This window comes from Meriones unguiculatus, chromosome 2 (assembly GCF_030254825.1).
Source record: "Meriones unguiculatus strain TT.TT164.6M chromosome 2, Bangor_MerUng_6.1, whole genome shotgun sequence".
NCBI lineage: Eukaryota > Metazoa > Chordata > Mammalia > Rodentia > Muridae > Meriones > Meriones unguiculatus.
The window spans coordinates 28124056-28144876 of record NC_083350.1 but is presented as its reverse complement, the minus strand read 5'-3'; the positions used below and the strand labels follow the sequence as shown (position 1 = coordinate 28144876).

The window sequence follows — 20821 nt, the reverse complement described above, 5'->3', positions numbered from 1 at the left end:
TTACTGCTGAAGAATTGTGGCTACCCCATTAAGGGAAAGAGCCTGACACTTGGAGAGGCATAGCAATTTCCTTTGATCACATGGCTCAGGCGGACAGAGCTGAGAACAGGCCAAGCCTGTGGCTGAGCAGCAGGAGTCCTCTGCAGAGCACCCTGCCACATCCTAAAGTGCTCTGAGGTCCAAGAAGTATGAGACTAGAATCTTGGTGGCATAGAAATAGAATATGCTGTCTCAGAAGGACATGAATGCCCTGGACATAAAGGCTTGGCTGTCTGGACTCACCAGATGTGGGGTGAGTCAGACTCAGGAGTCACATGTGGCTGGGAGTTGAGGAAAGCTCATGTAGGGGGTTGACTAGGATCTGGATGGAGTAGGATCAGGGCAGAAGGCCAGTCTAAGCAGAGGCTAGCTTGGGTCTGAGTGGGCGCAGGCGGAGATGAATTTGCTGGGCTGGTAGTGGGCAGCAGGAGTGGGCAGGGCCTACTGAGGACCTGCTAATGTAACCAGTATGCCTCCCACCCCTCCTTTCTGCTAGTGGTAGGAATATGGCTGTCTTTAAGTGGACTGAGGAAGAGACTTTTGCCCTTCCCCATCCAGGTTGCTATCCAGAGTTCATAAACTAGAAGTAACTGTAGGAAGTCTGGGGCTTCGCCTCAGCCTTTCCCAGCACCTAGGAAGACACTTGCTCTATCAGATTCTGGGTCAGAAGTGCAGGGTCCTGGGGCATCCTCTACCACATCTCTGCCAGACAGACATGCTGGCTCTTTTTGTGCTCCACTAACTTGCCAAGTTCAGAGGTACAGGAGTGCAGAGATCAGCTGAGGCTAGGAGCAGAGGACCCAGTGGGAATGGAAAGACTAGGCCTGGCCTTGCTCCAGCATGGTGTCGAGAGACTTTGGCAAGTATTGTCCTCTGAGCTGCTCAGCCCTGAGTCTGTAGGGCTGACAACCTGCACACCAGATCCATAGTACCAGCTACTCTTAGGAAGCTGACACAAGCAGCAACCAGGCTACCTTCTGAGGCGCAGCATCACCACGTGATAGACATGCTTAGCTTTTCACTTTCCACACCCCAGCCCCCCTCTTGTCCTGCCAACACCCACTAAGGATTGCTTGCCCACTATTCTCCTACCTCTACCAACATTATTGCTCACCTTACCTCCCTATCTGGTTGGGGTATCACCTTGTCAGTACTTTCTAGGGTTCATACTGGGTTCCTATTGTAGATAGGGCTGGGTTTCCTTTGTTTCACCTGTTATGATTTCATGGAGCCCTCCAGATGGGATCTCTGGCTTCCAGTTAGCTTCCCCACCTGGCTGGTGTCTACCCACGTCTGTTGTGACTCAGAGAGATCTGAAATCAGTAAAGTGCTTGCACTGGGCAGCTGGGAGATGGTGCAAGCAAAGGGAGACTGTGACCCAACAAGTAGGCCAGTCAGAGAGCATGGAAATGAAAAAGGCATTCCAGGCTGCAGACCCGAGGAGAGGAAACACAAAAACTTGCGATTTCAGGGCCTGGGCTGGAAGGGGTGACCGGGAAGGTGGAGGACTCAGGGGTGCAAGGAAAAGATTCAGAGCTGAGGTAGGGCCCCCCCCCAAACTGGGCGACCCATAATCTTCAGACTCTTCCATCTCACACTGCAATTTGCAAGAAATGAGGTCTCACCTCCAACATCCTCCAGTCTTACTCTTTTGTCACCTACTGCAGCCTTGACTAGGTCCCCAGGGCAAGGCCATGGCCCCAAGTGAGCAGAATGAGTCAACTCCCCATATGGGTGTAAGAAGGCTGCAGACCAGCAGCCCTGCCAGAAAGTGGAGGCTGTACCTGGGGTGGGAAGAGGAGACTGCCTTGGGCAAAGGGTCCTGCCTTTACCCTTTTCCCACCTGGAGTACCAACAAAGGGGTGGGCGGGCCTGGTCCTTTGTAAGGGAAAATGTATTAATACCCAATAGCAGCCACCTTCCTTTCTTCCCCATCAAAGCCTTGCAGATACCTGGGTCTGCATTAGAAAGGCTTGGGACTCTTTCATGTGTTGAGGTCCTGCCGGAAAGGGGTGGGAACACCAGGAGAGTATGCTTAGAAAACTATCGGCTCCAGCCTCCCTTGCAGAGGTATTTTGGGGGCGGAGGAGATTGCTGTCACGACCCGCTACCCTCCCCACGACCTGCTACCCTCCCCACTTTGTGGAAGTCTCTCCCCTCTGGAACTCTGTATGTCTTTATGTATAATGGGAGACTGACAGTTTTCTTCAAGGAGACATTACAAAGCAAGTGCCCCAAGCCAGGATGTGGACAAGCACGGGGCCAGCCTTGGGCCTCTTCTCTGTCCAGTGGGAGCTGGCAAATACTCTGCGCTGCCCACTGTGTCCTCCATAGCAAAGAGTCAGGTAAGAAGGATGACCTCATTTGGTGTTTATTGACAATCCATCCAGCAGAACACAAATAGGCCAGGGAGATACCAGGAGAGAGTTGAGTCCAGAGGACACTATGCTGCAAGAGAGTGCCCTGCTCTGCTGGCGAGTGCAATGGGCAGGCACCTCATGGCCACACCTGGACACCATCTCTCAAGGACCCAGGGCAGAAGCTACCCTCTGTCCCTGCCCTCATGTCAGGTGCCCGGCAGAAGCAGGACATATGTCCTGTGTGAACCATCTCAGTCTCGGTAGCCTTTGTCATTGGAAGCCACGGGGACAAGAGAGAAGGGTCCTGGCTAGAGGTCTCATTTCTACCCTCATGGTGGGTGCTCCTCAGGCCTCCTGCCAGCCCAGGGCACAATGTCCATGTGGTGAAGGGTGGGCTCTGTCTGCTCCCATGATAGCCCCGAATCCCAGCCTCTAGTACCTCTCACCTGTACTCCACGAGCCTCCCACCTCCACATCTGTCCCTAATCCACCCTGAACAGACCTAAAGTGATATGTCGTGCCATGCAAACCCCCTCCCACCCTGCCTTTCTGGCTCCCCCTCCCTGCTGTTCTTCAACCCCTCTTAAAACCTGTGAGTATCACCATCTCCAGCCACTCTTGGTCTCTACTCTGGCAGGTTGGGCCTCCTCCTGCTCAGGGGCAGCTCTGGCCCACACATAAACCCTCCCTCCTGTCGGTTCTGTAATCCTTTATATTCCCTCAGCCCCCCTAGCTCCCACCTTTTCTGGGGGGAAATTGGCCTTAACACAGGAACCCACAAAGATTCTTCTGCCCAATTCATTCACTGGCTCTCTACATCCATGGCCTCAGAACCCTCCAGGCTTCTCACAAGCCTGAACCCCAAGTTTAAAGTTGTATGGAAATGTATCTTGCCAAAATGTCTGAACAACGAAAACAAATATGGTGCCGGCTGCCCCCAGGAGAAAGGGAGTTGGCTGGATGGAGGCTTGGGAACAAGTCCTCATGGGCATGTGACCTTGGGCCAGCTCTTCCCTCCCCGGTTTCAACACACCCCTCAGCAAAGTGAGGGCTGAGGTGGGTCATTTCAGCTTTGAATGAGCTACCTTGTGTGTGTTATGTCTGCCTAGACAGAGGTTCCTGGAGATGCAGAGGCCACAAAGAGGGACTTATGGTGGGGACTGGCATTGCTGTGGCAACGTCCCATTGCCTCTCAGAATCCTAGTGGGCATAGCTGTTTCCTGCAGGTCCCAAGGAAGGGACTGTGAGGCCCCAGCCAGCCCTCCTGTTTGGTGGTCTCCAGTCTCACATCATGGACTCTTCCTCCTCCTCTGCGATCTCACGGTCCACCTCAATGGCCGTATTCTCGAAGCTGGTGATGCCCCCGTATTTGCGCATGTGTACCATCAGCGGCTTTGGTGACTGGCTCCCAGCCAGCGTGGCCACATACATGCCCGTCCGGTTTTCTTCCAGTGATGGGCCCCAGTCTATAGCAGGACGGCTGGCCTGCTGAAGTCGCTATGGCGGAGCAATGATAATGGGTGGTGAGTGTTTTCCATGGCCAGGCACTCAGCAAAGACTTACCTATGCCCAGTGAGAATCTGCTCTGCCACCTCTGCACCAGTGTCCTCAAGGGACCATGTGTAAATGCCACACTGGGGCGTTGTAAAGAGGATATAACTAGTTGGTGCCGGGAATGACATGGCTGCTAATGTTGTGAGACAACATGCATGCACACACACACACACACACACACACACACACACACACACTCACACATGCACCCTGACAAGCATTTAAAGGTAGGCTCAGAAGACCACTCCAGCTTCCTTCTGCTGAGAGTTGAATCCTTGCTGGGGGTTTTAGGAAAAGAACTCGCAGCCAGAACAGAGGCGGGGCTGAGGTGGCCTCCTGGATACTTCTCCGAGCCCACTGCCTAGGAAGGAGGGAGCTGACTAAGGAGCTGACTAAGCCTACGATTTCAGAGACCATCCTTAGCCACATTCCCAGGGCCCTCTGCCCGTCCTGCTGGAGGAAGGATCCTGTACCCTGAGAAAAAGGAAGCCACTGACAACTGATGAAGTCCACTGGGTACAGGCTCCAAGGGCACAGAGGGTGATGTCTCTGTTGGTCTAGCACCAACAGCGTTTTGGCACCCAGAGTGTGGTGGTGGCATTTATTCAACTGTTGGAGCCAGCTCCTCACAAAATTGCCGATGGTTTCTCCTCTTCCTTGGGATGGAGGTTTGGCATGCTCTCTGTGACCTGCCCTGTCTACCTTCCTGTACTGACTGTTTTTTGTCAACTTGACATAAACCAAATAAACCCTTTCCTTCCCAACTTGCTTTTTTTGGTCATGGCACACATGCATGCACACGCACATGTCTGACTGGTTCCTTCTCTCCTCACAGCAGCCTTATAGGCAGGCATCTCTGTCCTTATGGAGACACCAAGGCTACAGACACAACTTGAGTAGGGTCATTGGTGCTGTTGGGACTCTGACCCAATGGGTGGAAAGAAGCCTCTTGAGAGGCTGCTTGCTTCTGGGCCTAGCCAGAAATCCAATAAATTCAAGTGCTGACTTCCCTGTCTCCCGGCTGCTGTGTTCCACTGTCCTCTGCACACACCTGGCTCTTTGAGCAAGGGACTCCAAGGTTCAGAAAGGGGAGAGCTTAGTTCCAACCCGAACAGTGGTTGGAAGCAGAGCAATGGCTTACTCCAGGCTGTCACATGGCTGGGGACAGAGAGCACCGGGTGGGCATTTCAGACAGAGAGAATGGCTGAGTGGGGCAGGCAGGTGGCAGCAGTGTGCTGGGGCACAGGCCTACAGAAGGGGCATGGAACTGCTTTTATAGCTCATTTCCTGCCATTGCTGATTTCAAGCCAGAGCTAGTTTAACAACGGGCTCACGGCATTCCTAAGTGCTCAACAGTCAGCTCTCAGGAGCTGGGACCAGCTGGCTCTGGCACCTTCTGATAGGGGTTTGCCGTAGGGAGGGTCCCTAGGCTCTGTCTGCCCCCATCAGGCTCACTTGAGCTCCACTCATTTACGATGATGGCCTCTGGGGAGGACTCAGGACTCATAATGGCCAAAGTGAAAACTCTGGGCTCAGAGAGAGGGCAGGATCTCCTTGTGATCACACAGCACATCGGCTGGCCCTGGGTGCACTGCTACCTACTTCTTTCAAGGCCTGTTGGCTCCTGTACCAATTGCTTGTGTTTGTTTGTTTCAAGACAGCCCCAGCTGTCTTGGAACTCCCTCTGTAGACCAGGCTGGCCTGGAGCACACAGAGATCCACCTGTGTCTGCCTCCTGAGTGCTGGGAATAAAGGCGTGTGCCACCACAGCCTGGCTCTCTTTAACACAATCATTCTCAACATGAAGGTTTGTGACAGCCCAGATTGGACATAGCCTAAATCCTGAGACAGTCTCTCTCCCAGTTGTTCCTACCCTATCACAAGCAAAACACAGTATTGGCATCCTAGTAACTATGGAACCAGCAGTGATTCTGAACATAGGACAAGAAGGATAGCCTGCCTTATGGGGTATCTCAATGTTATCCAATGGCTCTGGTCTTCAAATTCAAGTCCTGACCCCTGCACTATCATCAGTGGTCTTTGGATTAGTTATTCTCTCCAATTCCAACACCAAGGCTCCATGTGCTGTGAGGTTCAGAGCATGATTCCAGCTCCAGAGTGAATCCAGCCTCTTGCAGGCTACAAGGATCCTGCAGGTGGTGTGTTTTTGTTGTTGTTTGTTTTTTTTATTGTTGTTTTTTTAAAGATTTATTTATTATGTGTACAGTGTTCTGCTTGCATGTGTGCCTGCAGGCCAGAAGAGGGCACCAGATCTCATTATAGATGCTTGTGAGCTACCATGTGTCTGCTGGGAATTGAACTCAGGACCTCTGGAAGAGGTCCAGTGCTCTTAAACTCTGAGCTATCTCTCCAGCCCTTTATTGTTTTTGTTTTTGTTTTTTTAACACTCAGAGCTGGGACCAGAGTTGGGCCACAGGGCTGAGAGGTGGGCAGGGAAAGCAAACTCACCTCCCAGAGTGAGCCCTCCTCTCGAAGCACAGCTGCCAGCATGCCAGCTGGGATCATAAGGCAGGAGAGCAGGCCCATGAGGATGCCTAGCAGCTCAGCCCAGGCAGGGAAGCGATAGCTGCCATACTCCGAGGGCTGGTACTTGACAATGCTGTATACCAGCAAGGCCTGCAGAATGGAGACTCCAGCGTCACTGATCCTTGAGTGGAGCCCAGAGTATCCTTGAGTGGAGCCCAGAGTATGGCATGGCCTAGGCCAGGACCATCCTAAGGCTTACGAGAGCCTACCTGGGACCTACTCATGGTCCTTACCAGAACCAAAGATGGTACATCTCTGGGGCCTTTGTTAGACCTGGGCAACTGGCTAGCTCCAAGCTGACTCAACATGAAGGTCTGTGACAGCCCAGCTTGGACATAGCCTAAATCCCGAGACAACCTCCCTCCCAGTTGCTCCTACCCTATCACAAGCAAAACACTGTACTGAGGTCCCCTCCTGCGGTCCTAAGAACTAGGAAAGCCCCACCCATTTGCTGACCGACTGTAAGTCTAGGTATACCACAGTTCAGAAAACTGGGGCTTGAAAGGGGGATGTGTGGGCTAGGTCCAGATACCCACTCCACAGTCTTAGCAAAGGCTCAACCCAGCTCGACTAAATGCACAGAGAATCTACACTTGACCCTGGGGCCCCAGCCAGCTACCCTCCCTCCCACCCCGGTTACCAGCAGTGTGGCCGGGGAAAGAAAGAGCCAGCAGGCCCTGAAGTAGATGCCTGGCTTGAAGCCCAGCATCATGTGGATGTCTCGGCAGAACCTCTGGATGCCTGCACAGGGGTGGAGAAAAGAGTGTCCCCATGAGAGGTCCCACCAGTGCCCATGACCCCTCCCCCATGCCTGCGTCCCTGCCTGACTGCTAGCACAGGGTCCACACCCTGCTCTCTCACTCCATGGGGTGTCAGCCTGCCTTCCCCCACAGCCCTTCTCACCATATACCCGGGTGACAGCGAGGCACGTGGTGATCACCACCACCATGAGTCCGAAGCTGGCACTGTAGTCATCCAGAAGGACCAGCCAGTACATACCCCCCTGGAACAGAGAGCACAGCGCTGGGCTTCCAGCCTCAGCCTCCTTCTCTGGCAGGAGGTGAATGGGAAATGGCTAGGGTACTAAGAGGATAAAAGCCATGACATAATCTGCCCACCCAGCCCTGTAGAGACAATGCCCTTTCCTGACTCCCAAAAGCCCGATCCCCAAACAAGAACCATTTATGGATGAGGAAAAATGGGTGTTGAGAGAAAGTCACTTGTCTGGAATCACTCAGCAAGTGGAGGAGTGAGGCTTGAATCCCCCAGGTCTTTCAAAGTGACTCCAGAGCCAGAACTCAACCATAGACCAAGGTGCATACTACAGGAAACAGGCCCTGGGTAGGACGGGAAACAGTTCAGTGACTGCTCAGCTGGCCAAAACTACTGCTGCAAGTGCCACCCTGCCCAGCTCCCCCAGCTCAGCGCCCCCTGCAGGTCACTCACGTCTGTGGTGAGGATCAGCCCCATCAGGTACATGGCTACACAGATGAGGCCTGAGAACACTGCCTTCTTGGGCCTCAGGTAGTATGGGAACTCATCTGTCACTGCAGTCACGATGGTCTCTAGAAAGGCAAACTGCAGGGGGGTAGTGAGGTCAGAATTCTACGCTCACACATAGCAGGACCCACTCCCACGGCCAAGGCTTACCTGGCTATCCAGGCCAAGAGTCAGAAGCATGAAGAAGAAGAGGAAGGACCAGAAAGGTGACAGGGGAAGCATTGTCATGGCCTGTGGGTAGACAACAAAGGCCAGGCCAGGGCCTGGGCCCAGGGCATGCGGAGTCAGCAGCCTGGAGTACACAGTATGCCCCAATACGCATTTAAATATATAGGGTGGTTTGTGTCGATGTGGGAGCACACTCACTTACCACACCCAGGTCCAGAGACTAACACCAACTGAGCACATTCACCACTTTCTTAGTGCCAAGGACTTGGGCTGGCACACTGCAGGTGCTCAGGGCATGGGACTATTGACTATGAATAAGCAGTCACGCTCAAACACGCAGGAACCAAATGTAACACGTAGTCAGAACACAGGTCCCCTCACACTCGTTTGTACAGAGAACTCTACCAGTACACATACTTACACTCACCCACTGACACAAAATACCCTGATTCACAGATCACTGGCTCCCTAGGTTCACTTTCATGCATACATCTCAGGAAGTGACTTGTTTGGACAAACAAGACCTGAAAGACAAGACAGCCTCATACAGAAACTCTTTTTGTGTCCAGAACAAATTGTTGTTGCACACTCATTTTCACACCCATGCATTTACACAGTTGTCCCCACAGAAAACAGAAACAGATGCCCCAAAACAAAACCAAAACACTCCCCCAAAAACCATAGCTATCCCCTATGCTGCTGGTCTGTGTTGATACCCTGAAGCCCAACCACCTCTCATCCAACCAAACTCCTGAATGCTGCACCCACTGTTGCAGAATATTTGATCACATTGTAAATCTGAGATTGGATGGTTTACGGGGGGGGGGGGGGCGGGACAACAAAACAAAACTGTTTCTAGTTGTGGTGTGGCTCAGCCCTAGCACACACCTTTATTCCAAGAGCTTTCTGCTTGAATATCGTAAACATGATTAAAGAAAGTCAATCCTAGGCCAAGAGCAAGCTACCAGTTGACAGTGAGTGAACATAGGAAAATCACTAGAAGAGGGTAAAAGAAGTCAGGATGGATAGAGAGACTCACAGGAAGCAAAAGGGAGGGACATTCAGTTTGAGGGTTTTTTGTTTGTTTTGTTTTGTTTTTTGAGATGGCATGGGAAAGGGTCATGCTCCTTTTGGGACATTGTTGGCTGGGGAGGAAGGTCAGCTGGGTGCTTTCTCTGCCTCTTGGAGCTAGCAGACTTTCACCTGAACATCTGGCTCCTGGGTCTTTATTGGTAAAATCAAACAATTGAGATTTTGTTAAAAACAATGCCCCACCTACCTGCTTTGGCCACTTGGTCCACGGGCACACCCAACTCCTGAGACATGTATCCCAGCACCGAAAAGATGGCGAAGCCAGCCAGGATGCTGGTGATGGCATTGCCCAGAGTGACAATGAAGGTGTCTCTGTCAGGAAGAATCCAAACCCAAGTCAGGGTGAGCTGGCCACAGCCTCAACCCAAGAGCGCCTCATGGGCAACAGTCCTCCTGAGTCTGGCACCAGGGAGTCCAAGCACTTACCTGTAGATGTTCTGGTGGAATGTGTTGTAGGAGGCAAAGGTGAGGAGACCCCCAAACCCCACTCCCAGGGAGTAAAAGATCTGAAGAGCAGCTTCAATCCACACCTGTGCCAAGGAAAGAGGAGCAGGGAAGGCAGGGAGGGCCCAGGAGAGGAGAAAGAGAAGAGGTGGAGGGGTGAGGGTGAGAGGTAGGTTCAACCAGGAATGGGGAACAGCCAGGGTTACAAATGAGGCCCAGGAGGGGACCCAGCACCAGCACTTACACTGCAGGATGTGGGCAAGTCCTTCCCCTTTCTGGGACTCAGTTTACCACCCGGGGTCTAGAAGATGGTCTCTAAGCCTGGTCCAGTCCTGAAGGAAGGTGTGGCTAATGCAGAGTTGCCAGCAGATTGGAGTTGAGCACAGGCCTATGTAACCATTTTACTTCCTGTCTGGAGTCCGAGGGACCTGAACTGGCACTCACCTTCACCAGTTTCTAACTGCATCCTGGTCTAGACCTGTCACCTCCCTGCACTCCAAGTCCTTCATTGGTGGTGAAGGACCTAGAATAGTTCCTACCTCACGGAAAGGCACAGTGAGGGTTAAATCACTGCAACAGTCAAGGAGTGTAAGGTCAATGGTGTCAGATGCCAGGGCCATGTTGTGAATCACTGGTGCTAATGTCCCCTAGGGCTTTGGAGCCAGACGATCTGAGTGGAACCCCAGCCATGAGACCTTCCACTCATCACTAATTCTTGTGAGCTTCCGTTCTTTCTTTTCTTTTCTTTTTTCTTTTCTTTTCTTTTCTCTCTCTCTCTCTCTCTCTCTCTCTCTCTCTCTCTCTCTCTCTTTCTTTCTTTCTTTTTTTGTCAAATGGAGAAAATAGTATCTGCTTCATAGGGCTTTAAGGAATAAACGAGGACACACAGAAAGGACTGGGACAGTGTTGCAGCTAGCAGCTGGAGGGGCCCCTACTCCTGTCCCCTCTCTCGTAGAAGAATCCTCCTTTCACACTCCCCACTCACCTTGGAAGATAACAGGTGGTGGAACTGGGGTGTGAGATAGAACTGAATGCCCTTCCAGGCCCCGGGAAGGGTCACTCCTCGAACTAGCAGCATGAGCAGGATGAGGTAGGGAAAGGTGGCTGTGAAATACACCACCTGGAAGAGGATGGGTTGAGTGGCAGAGAACTCTCCACACAGCTCTACCTGCCTGTCTCATCCCAGAGACCCGCCTTCTCCGCTTTTGCTGGTCCTGATCCAGGAACAGCCACCAGTTTAGACATGTCTCCATCTCTCCCTCCCTCCTGCTCTCCCCATCACCAGTCCAGTGTTGCTACCCTGCTTCCCAAGGCCACCCCAGTCCATCTCTACTGCTTCCCCTGGTATCCAGTCGCACTACTGGTGGTGAGTGACCCCCACTTGCATCCCTGCAAACCATCTGACACCCTCAGCTTCCTGAACATCCAGCCAGCCACTTGTCTTGCCATCTTACCAAGCCTCACCGACTTCTGCCTCACTAGTGACCATGGCGGTCCCTCCTCTTTAACACTTTCTACCCTATACCGCATAGCGATGTGCTCTGGCTTAGCAAAGGTCATTTAAAATCTGGGTCATGTAAAAATGACCCAGTTTCCTAAGTCCTAAAACAGCCTATTGCCTTCTCTCTACCCATCCATCACCTGCAGGGCACACTGCTCTCCTCATGTCTGGTTGGTCTTCACCCGCACAGTCGTCCAACTTTCCCTACGTGGGTTTCATGTCCCAGCTGCAGGGGTGGGCTCATGAGCAGGCCCAGCCAAACAGATAATCCCTTCCTGCCACGGAGACTGGGTATGGGGTGGGTACACCGCCCACCTTATTCAATAAGGTAAGTTCTACCCTATCTGCAGACTGAGGAAGCAGATGGAAGAAGCCAGAGTGGAGGAAGGCTTCACTGAGACATCAGACTGTGTAAACATCAAAGGAACCCCAGACCCAGCCAACCTACACCCCGGGGCTCTCCAGTTAATGAAACAACTGGCTGTGGGTCACCTGCAGCTCCAAGAGGTCTGATCTATATATATATCCATCCCATAAGCCTTCCACAGACCCTCACTGCAGAGTGCCAAGCTCAGGCAAGGGCACCAACTTGAGTAACTGATGGGTATTGCCTACTTAGCCTGGAAAATCAGGGAGGCCCTGTGTCCCTACCTCCTTCCCCCTTCCGGCAGAGCCCTCCCCAGGTCCTCCCTTCCCTTTACCGGGTGGACCCTGCCATCTCCCTCTCCTTAGCCAGCACCCACTTTCTCTGCAGCCACTGAGCATTGGCACCCAGCCCCTCCCATGCCTCACCTTGCCCGAGGACTTCACCCCCTTGAGGATACAGAGAAACACGATGACCCAGGCCAGGAGCAGGCAGAGGCAGAGGTTCCAGCGGATCTCACCCGGTCGGCCGATGCCCTGGCTGCCCTGAATGTGCAGGACGTAGCGGCTGTGCAAGACAATGATTCGAGAATCCTCTGGTCATCCTGCCGTACTCCGTAGGTTTGATGAGGAGGGAGCCATGGCCAGCCTTCCAGGCCAGGTAGGTCCCCCCTGACCCCGCCATGTGATGCTTTCCAAACCCCCTCCATTTTATCTTTAATTGGCTGAATCCAAGTCCAAGTCCATGCAACCCGTCGATGAGCTAGGTTCCTCTGGGTTATGGTTCATGTTGGGTAGTCCCACTTCCAAGGCTCCAAGGCCCAAAATCTCTCTCTTTGCCTCTTGGTTCTGCATGGTAGCAGCTTTCTCTAGTGCTAGTTCCAGTGCCTGCCTCTGTGTATGGAGTCTCTGATCCTCTATAAAGCCTCTTCATTAAACTCCTTCCAGTAAACCCTCCTGCCAGTGCCATCTGCCCTGTTTATGCCTCATCCAATGTGATCAGCCTTAGTATTGCCACAGAGACCCTTGGCAGCTACAGCAACCTTGTCAAGTTCTAGTTTTGCATGGCATACTCAAAACTATTAGGTCATACTTTAGCAGATACAGGTTCTCTGGCTGGCCTGAAAATGAGCAAATGAGTGGACTGCACAGGCCATGCAAGCTGGGAGAGGGACCATTTCAAGACACAAACTTATTGGGGGAAACTTTGCAAAAAATTCTTTGTAGGGGAAAGAAGGGACTATCCATCTAGGGTCTGGGCTATCCTAGATTACCCTGGAACAGGACTGAATCAGGAATCCTTAGTGTCACCCTTGCTGCTAACTGAACAAGCCTCTGGACCTTGTTTTCTCAGCTACGAGAGGCTAGTGAGCCATAATGCCATTAGCCGCCATTCCCAAGTCCATGAGTGCCTGGCACAATGATGGTTTTATCCACATTGCCTTGTTTAAACCTTGAAGGCAACTTCCATCTCACCTCTGCTCTTACACTAATCTGAGGTGGTTCTAACTGTGTAAGGCCCTTGATCTATGACAAGTGCTTTACCAACTGACATAGCAACACCATAAATGCTTATTCACAGAATGAATACTTGAGTAAATGACTAAACAGATAATGTCCTCTAAAGTAGGTGTAGCTATCTTCTCCCACTGTGACGGTGGAAGAAACTGAGACGCTCAAATGTCACTCTCACTAATAAATGTCACTCTTGTTAATAAATGGACACTTACTAACCCCTTCACCCCCGAGGCTAGACTGCGGTTTCAATAAACCCTGTCCTCTAATCTGCACATCCACTTTCTGAATTATTTACTCTAGTTGTCCTGTTCTAAATAAACCTAGCTGGCCAAGAAAGTAGCCAGAATAAGAACCATTTGTCATTCCCCCCACAGCCCAGGCTAGACCAGCACAGCACCCTCCTCCTGCCCACCCTCAGCGGCTACTCCAGTCAGGCTGACCTCCAGTACTCCTCGCTGGGGCTGACGGTGCTGCTGAGGTTAAGGGGCAGCACCCCATTGCCATCTTTGGGGCCTCTGTGCTCTAGGCAGCGCTCTGTGTTCCACCAGTTGCCACAGTGCTCCCAAGGCAGGTTGCTGGTGAGGGAGGCGAAGAGGTAGAAGAGGACGTAGGCAATGATCATGTTGTAGTAGATGGCCACCAGGCCTACGATGAGCAGCATGGCCGCGCCTGCACCTGGAGTAGGGAAGAGAGAGCATCCCCTCTGGGCTAGAGCCTGGGGGCGGGGCATGGCCATGGCTGCACTCAACATAGCCAGGAATCACCGAGGCCTTACCTTTGAAGAGGGGACTGATTTTCCAGACAGCAAGGGGTCCCAGGCTGGAGAACTGACCCAGGGACAGCTCAAGAAAGAAGAGGGGAATGCCACAGATGGCCAACATGAGGAAGTAGGGCACAAGGAAGGCTCCTGCAGGGAAGTAGCAGATGGGGGTGGGATTCAGGTGGACCAGCCCCTCCAAGGCTCCATGCTGACTGGCCCACCTCTGTCCCTGGACAGCAGCCTCCTGCGGAGGATGGGGTGCTTCTCCTAAGGGTCACTGAGGCTGGGAGGAGGAGGAAACTGATGGGTGTTTACTCATTTCTGTAGCTAGAGAGCCCAGAACATGGCTGAGCACAGAGCAGACACTCCAGAAACACCTGCTGAGTGAGTGAATACATGAAGAGTGGATGAATGGGTTATCTCCCAAAGAGTACCAGCTCTACACCTCCAGAATCTGGCTCCAATGGTCTCTTCCTCATCAGTGTTGCCACGGATGCTCTGGCTGGCACCTGAGACTTCATGGGCCCTGCAGTTTCCTGGGCCTGGCATCCTTCCCCTTCTCTTCGCACATAGACAGCCACCTCCTTCAGACAGCTGCCTACCACCAGATGGCTCTGGCAATGCTATAGTCACACAGCTAGCCCTCTGCCCTCCCTCCTGAAGCTCCATGGGTAAATATCCCAAGTCACGCTGAACACTTTCCTTGCAATTCTGTATCTACTCATTCTGTCAATCTTCTAAGAGGCTCTGGGTGACTAAACCTTCCAGAACAGAGTCATTCCAGAAGGGTCTGTGTCTGTGCTCCCCACCCCAACTTTATGGAGGAGGGCTGCCTGTCTGAGGAAGAAGTGAGGTCAACACACAAAACAGGGAAGCAGGGAGTGGGAGAGGGGAAAATCCCGGAGACTTGGAGGCTGGCAGTGGGCTCACAGTTTTGCTTGGTCTGGTATTACCTGGTTTCCCCTTTGCCAACACACACCTCTTTAACGAGTTTGGGAAAGGGAATTGGAGATATGCAAGAGCATGGATCTCTGGAGAAGGCAGTTGGAAGGTTGAATCTGCACCATGTGGCTTTAGACAGGGATTTGGCCTCTCCAGATCCCAGCTACTTCAGCATTTCCAAGGTGCCTACTCAGAAGGCTTGTTATCAGGGCAGGACTTGGCCAGTGGCGTATGTCACCCCAGCCATCATTAATGAGGTTTAGCATAACGTGATGGAGAATCAAGGACAAAGGGAATTACTTGTAATATAGCATAGATTCTTCTGTTTGCAATCTGAATGGAAAGAACAAGGAGAGGAGGGAACATTTGACAATTCTAGAGAGAGAATGGTGGATGGAGCAGGGCCTTGGAGGAGGTGGGGGAAGGAACAGGAGACACTGCAAGGCATATGAGTAGTGACAGTGGGTACCACTTCTTGTACCCACAACGGGCAAGCAGGCAGCTCCTTCCGCTCACCATAGGGTCTGGGAAAGCATGAGGCCTCGAGGAAACCTGGGTATCATGCTTCGGATGGCAAGACAGGAGGAGGGGCTTGGGTGATGAAAAGGGACAGGTAAAATAAGCTTCCCCCTTATAACTCAAGATCACTTCAAAGGTCATCCTATAGCCCCCAAGCCTTGGTCTGTCATCCCAGCTGCTACCAAGAGGTTCCCAGGCCCATACCGCCTCCATTGGTGTAGGCTCGGTAGGGAAACCGCCAGACATTCCCCAGGCCCACACAGTAGCCGATGCAGGACAGTAAGAAGTCCAGTTTGCCCGTCCAGTTGCCCCTGTCTGCTGCAAAGTCTATGTCCAGGTCCACATCGCCCTGGTCACTGGGAGTCATCAGCAGGTCCGGGGTGACAGGCTGCCAGCAAGAGAACAAAGCAAACAGGGAGGAAGGTGAGGCCAGAATGGAACTAGAACCCAAGCCAAGACTGTGGAACTGGATAAGGCTGAGTGGAAAATGTTCCATCAGTTCAGATAATCAAGTGATTTCACCTGGACCCAAGAGGTCTTAGCTTGCAGACCCTCAGGGACCAGCAGGTGGCTCAGCTCTTAGGAAGCTGCCTGGCTTCTATCCTGGCTAGCAGAAATAGGCCAAGGATAATCCAATTTTAATATCACTGTCAATGGTGATCCTTGTGACAGTCACTGTGTGTTAGTGATCACAGCACTAAACATTCTACTTGCATCACCTGAGCCAACTACTCATCCACACTCCATTCCAAGCATGAGGGAAGCTGCAGGAGGGGTCATGACCTACCTGAGGCTTTTGACTGCCTGGCTATTAGGAGAACCATGCCTGGCACCCAGTATGCATGATGCTGACGGCATGGTCTTTACCCACTTGGAGATTATGTCCATCTGGGTACCCGGACTGTGTGGAGCACACCAAAGGGCAGGGGGCCAGACTGAGAGGTGTTCAAGGAAAGTGGCTCCGGGGGACAGGAAAGAAGCCAGGGTAGCCCTAGCACAGAAAGCAGAGGACTTGACAGAGTGTGGGTTCCCTGAGGAAGGGATCAGAATTCTGACTTGTAGCTCAAAGGACCTAGTGGGGACTGTGGTTTTTGCCTAGCACTCAGGAAGAAGCACCTTATGCTCTGTCTCAGAAAGTCACCATCCAACTATCATTAATGGGAAGGAAAGTGCAGAAAAGAATGAGGCCAGTTGGCTGGCTCCTTTCATGATTCACTGTGGTCAGAAAGGTCCCTGTGGGTGTTGCTGAGAGGTGGTGGGTCAGCTCCAGACACTTGAGATCTTGGCTCCAGAGCATGCAAGTTGGCCTATTTATGAGTTCTGGTTTACTGCCTGAAGGAAGCTCAGAGGTACAGGAAGAACCACCTAAAATCCAGGGAGAAGCTCCCAGCAAGGAACGTGGGAAAAGGTCAGAATATGGCAACGCACCTGGCTTGCTTGCTTCTGAAATCCCCTAGTGCCCCGAGGAACGGAAATACAAAGCCAAACAGTAAACATCCAGCCGTAGTGTGGATAGGAGAAAGGCCCTTCCCTCAGCTTCCCATCCAAATAGACTTGTAGGAATTCCTGGGAACCAGGAGACTGATTCTGACCCATGGTCTGTGCTAACATACAGTGTGACCATAATCTTCTGGACCTCAGTTTCCCCATGTAGACAGTGTGGAGACTGGGTAGATCAGTTTTTCCAGAAACAACCTCTTCTTTGAGATACTCAGGCATTCTGTAGAAGAATCCTCCAGTCAAAAGCTAGATTAACACAATCTAAAATGTATTATTATTATTATTATTATTATTATTATTATTATTATTATTATTATTTTGGTTTTTCAAGACAGGGTTTCTCTGTGTAGCCTTGGCTGTCCTGGAACTCACTCTGTAGACCAGGCTGGCCTCAAACTCACAGAGAGCTACCTGCCTCTGTCTCCCAGATTAAAGGCAGAGGCAGGTAGCTCTCTGGGATTAAAGGCTTGCATTACCACCACCTGGCTTAAAATGTATGTCTTTAATGGGCTAGGGCATTCCAAGTAGGGACTCTGTTCAAGGAAAGAGTCTCAAGGAGCCAGCATGCTTCTAGCTTCAGAGGTGTAAGTCTACTGAGGGGCAAGGAACAGCCTCCCCAGGGTTAGCCAACCCACTGACCAGATGAGTTTCCAGCCCAAAGACTCTCCACCCAAAATAGCTAGTGACGGGGGAGGCTTCACTGGGTACTGGCCACACAAGCGTCACCAGGATCAAGATGATGAAAGGAGGGCTGGGGTGTGGCTCAGTGATAGAGCATCTGTCCTCATGCACCAGGCAGGCCTGGCTTCCAACCCTGGCAGAATAGGGGTGCAAAGGATCACACAGCTGGAGACGTCTGCTCTTGTGTCAGGCCGGGCAGTGGACCTCGAGGCTGCACTTAAATTACAGTGTTGGGCTGACTCGGTGACAGTAGTGTGACCACCAGGACAGCATTCTTGTCTGTGGTTGGGCAACGGTGACAGAGACAGCCTGGCAGGGTTGTGGGTGATAGTGACAGACAAAATGGAAAAGGTACTTTAGAACTGAGATAAATAAACACTGGGGTGGCAGTTTTCTGCTGTAGCCTAGGACATGCTGAGGTGAGGGTAGCAGCTTAGCTGAGCTCTTCCCTTTCCCTTCCTCTCCCCTAAGGGTGCCTCTCTAGTTACAAGAACCAGCCTTTGGGGACCAGGCTTCCACAGGGACCTCTAATGAGGGAGTTGGTGGCAGCCAGCTATCATGACCCCTGTCACTAGGTTGCAAGGTAGGCCTGTCACTCTGAGACCACTGCCGCTTTCAGGGCAGCTGACAGGAGGTCCCAGTAATGAGGCTCCTCGGATCCCCTCAGAGATGCTGCCCTTTCCACACTCGCAGAGCAGTCCGATCTGTTTCCATGGCGACAAGAGTTCTAAGAGCAGGAAGCTGACAACTGGTCCCCCACCTCCCCCAATCAGAAGGAGGCTTGCTCTTGTTCCAGGGACCGGGAATGGGGTCCCCCAAAGATGAGCCAATCAGGAAACTACATGAAGCCCTAGCCCCACCATCAGGTGAATCCTGGGAGGCTGGCACAATGAGAATGGGGCCGCTCCAGAAGCAGCAGCCAGCAGCCAAATACGTGGAGGCAGGGCCAGAACCTACCTGGCTTGCTTTCCATTTCCACCTGGTTGGGAGCTCACACTCCCCACTCTAGCTCGCGAAGGAACACACTTCTGAGCCTGCACCTGCACCCTGCCTTTTAGGGACCGACAGATATAGGTCCCCACCCTCAGACATCGGGTGAAGGGTGGACTAGGAGAGGGTATACTGCCAAGCCTAGGAGGATCTTCTACCTTCTTGGAAAGACAAAAGGCATCCTGGATTTCCCACCTCACTGCGGGAAACAGAGCTCCAGAGAGGAAAGGGAGAGGCCCAAGGTCAAATGGTAAGCCAAGGTCAGAGCAGGACTAAGACAAGCTCCTCCCACAAGTCCAGTCCTGCTTCTGCTGACCCTTGGTCCTGCTCTCCTAGATGTTGGGTGTGTGTGAGTGTCAGCGCTGCTCTGCTTGTTCTAGGTAGCTTCTACTTGCCCATAAGTCACAAAGCACTCTCTTCTGTGCCTCAGTGGCCCTGCCTAAAAAATGGGACTAGTGGGGTCTAGCAGGTGGCTGAAGCAGCAGAGGCTGAGGAAGCTCCTATGGGGTGTACTCAGCAAGAGCTTCCTACCACGTGGTTGTTTCTCTCATTCCTGGCTGTGACAGAGAAGGGCACGGGCTCTTGTGGGAAGCGAGAGCAAAAAGAAGAAAGAGAACCCTAGGGGAACTGGGGACAAGACCTAACAGGTTCCAAAAGACACAAATGACTTCACGAAGTGGCTCCCGCCAGCCAATAAAAAAGACCCCGGTGTTTACAGGCCTGGGAGCCTGAAGTCAGAAAGCACGATTGAAGGTGTGTGTGTGTGTGTGTGTGTGTGTGTGGTGAGTGATGAGAGCAACCAGCCTCTGTGTAGTCTTCTCACGTGTATCTGCCCCTTCCAGTTCATAGCATCTCCATATTTCACACAGCCTAGCGGGGCGGGGGAGGGGTTCTTATCTCCACACTGGAGACTGGTTGGAGATGGCTGGAGAGTGGACTTGACCAGTCACCGCCAAGTGGCGGCTTCAGAAACAGGACTCAGGAGTTCTTCTTTCTTGTCTGTGGCTGGTACTTTAAAGCACGTCGCCAGGAAACTTACCTCAGTACTCCCCCTCCCCAACAAACAACTGGGAGGTCCAGCATGGCAAGGTTCGGAGTTCGAGGTCTGCCTCACATCTCTGCTGCTACCTCCTATTCTTAGATTCCTGGACCCCACCCTTGTCTCCCTTCAACCCTGACTAGGGACTGTCTAGGACGGGGGGGGGGGGGGGGGAGGGCGTCTAAGCAAGGAAAGGGAAGGCTGCTGTGGAAAGGGACAAGAGAGGCATCAGAGGGGCCCCAGCCCGTAGGGCCTGAGTGCTCAGGACTGAAGTGAGTCCGATGGAAGCTGGCAAAGGCCCTTCCACATAGAGTGCCCAGGTGAAGCCAGGGTGAGATCCCAACCCTAGCAGAGCCCAGCTCAGTGTTGACATTCAGCTTCTAACGCCCCCACCCTAAGTCTGGTAGAACAGATGGAGTACTGGGAGAGGGGTGTCTGACCCCTGCCACCCATCTGCACCTCCTAGGGCTGCAGACACCTGTTTGCAGGCCGGGGCGGCACAGTGAACCCGGACCCTAGCACTACACCCCTACCCACCAGGGGAGATCGTGACCCCGCCCCTCCCGGTAATCCCGTTTGGGAGGAGGCTCCCTAGCCCTGAGCCTTGGCCGCATCCCTTTGGCCCCGTCGATCCTCCCAGCCTCGCTCAGGTGCGCTCCGCCCTCGTGCCCCTACCTTGCGGAGGTGAGCTCCCTGGAGCTTCTTCATCTTGGAGAGCTGGCGATTGCTCGCACGAGCGCAGAGAGCCAGCGAGGCGGGTGCACAGCGCTGGTCCTACCTCTGCGCCTTTGCCCCCGCGGCTCCCGCGCACGGGCTGGGGAGGGCGCAGGCGCTGCCGTGAGGCCGCTGCGGGCGTGGGGCGCTGCGAACGCCCTGCCTCTCCCTGCGCAGCGCCCTGGGCTGGGGAGACACCCAGACAGATCCGATGACGGACAGACGGCGGCGGGGGGGATGCGCGCGCCCCCGCACGCAGAGCTGCGGATTGGAGCTGCCCGAGCGGGTGGGGAGGGGGTTGCGTGACAGAAACCGTCGGCCGCAGCTACGGTCTCCTGGGTGACCTTGGGCAAGTGACTGCCTTCTCTGGGCCTCCCTTCCAATAGTTGGGTGAGGCCAGAGGTAGGCAGAGTGGTCCTGCACACTAATATTCCTGTGTGGGGTTCTGGCACCAGACTACATTTTTTTGCTGATGACCTTAACTTAAGTTTCCTGCAAGGCAACCTCTTTACCTTATGTCACTTTTCTGGGGTGTAAGGAATTCAGAGAGACCAAACAGGAAAAAAAAAAAAAAAACAAAACAAAAAACA

General features: G+C 52.8%; 1 protein-coding gene across 1 annotated transcript; it reads right to left on the bottom strand.

The window, feature by feature from the left end:
• Positions 1 to 2376: 2376 nt before the first annotated feature.
• Slc6a7 (solute carrier family 6 member 7) lies at positions 2377 to 20573 on the bottom strand. The gene is made up of 14 exons (XM_021633709.2): positions 20193 to 20573; positions 15512 to 15695; positions 13862 to 13993; positions 13527 to 13761; positions 11998 to 12136; positions 10690 to 10824; positions 9687 to 9790; positions 9448 to 9572; positions 8151 to 8263; positions 7947 to 8078; positions 7404 to 7503; positions 7141 to 7241; positions 6423 to 6590; positions 2377 to 3896 (listed from the first exon to the last, which is right to left on the bottom strand). The coding sequence occupies exons 1-14, from the start codon at positions 20223 to 20225 to the stop codon at positions 3684 to 3686; spliced, it is 1914 nt and encodes a 637-aa protein (XP_021489384.1). The 5' UTR covers positions 20226 to 20573; the 3' UTR covers positions 2377 to 3683.
• Positions 20574 to 20821: the final 248 nt, after the last annotated feature.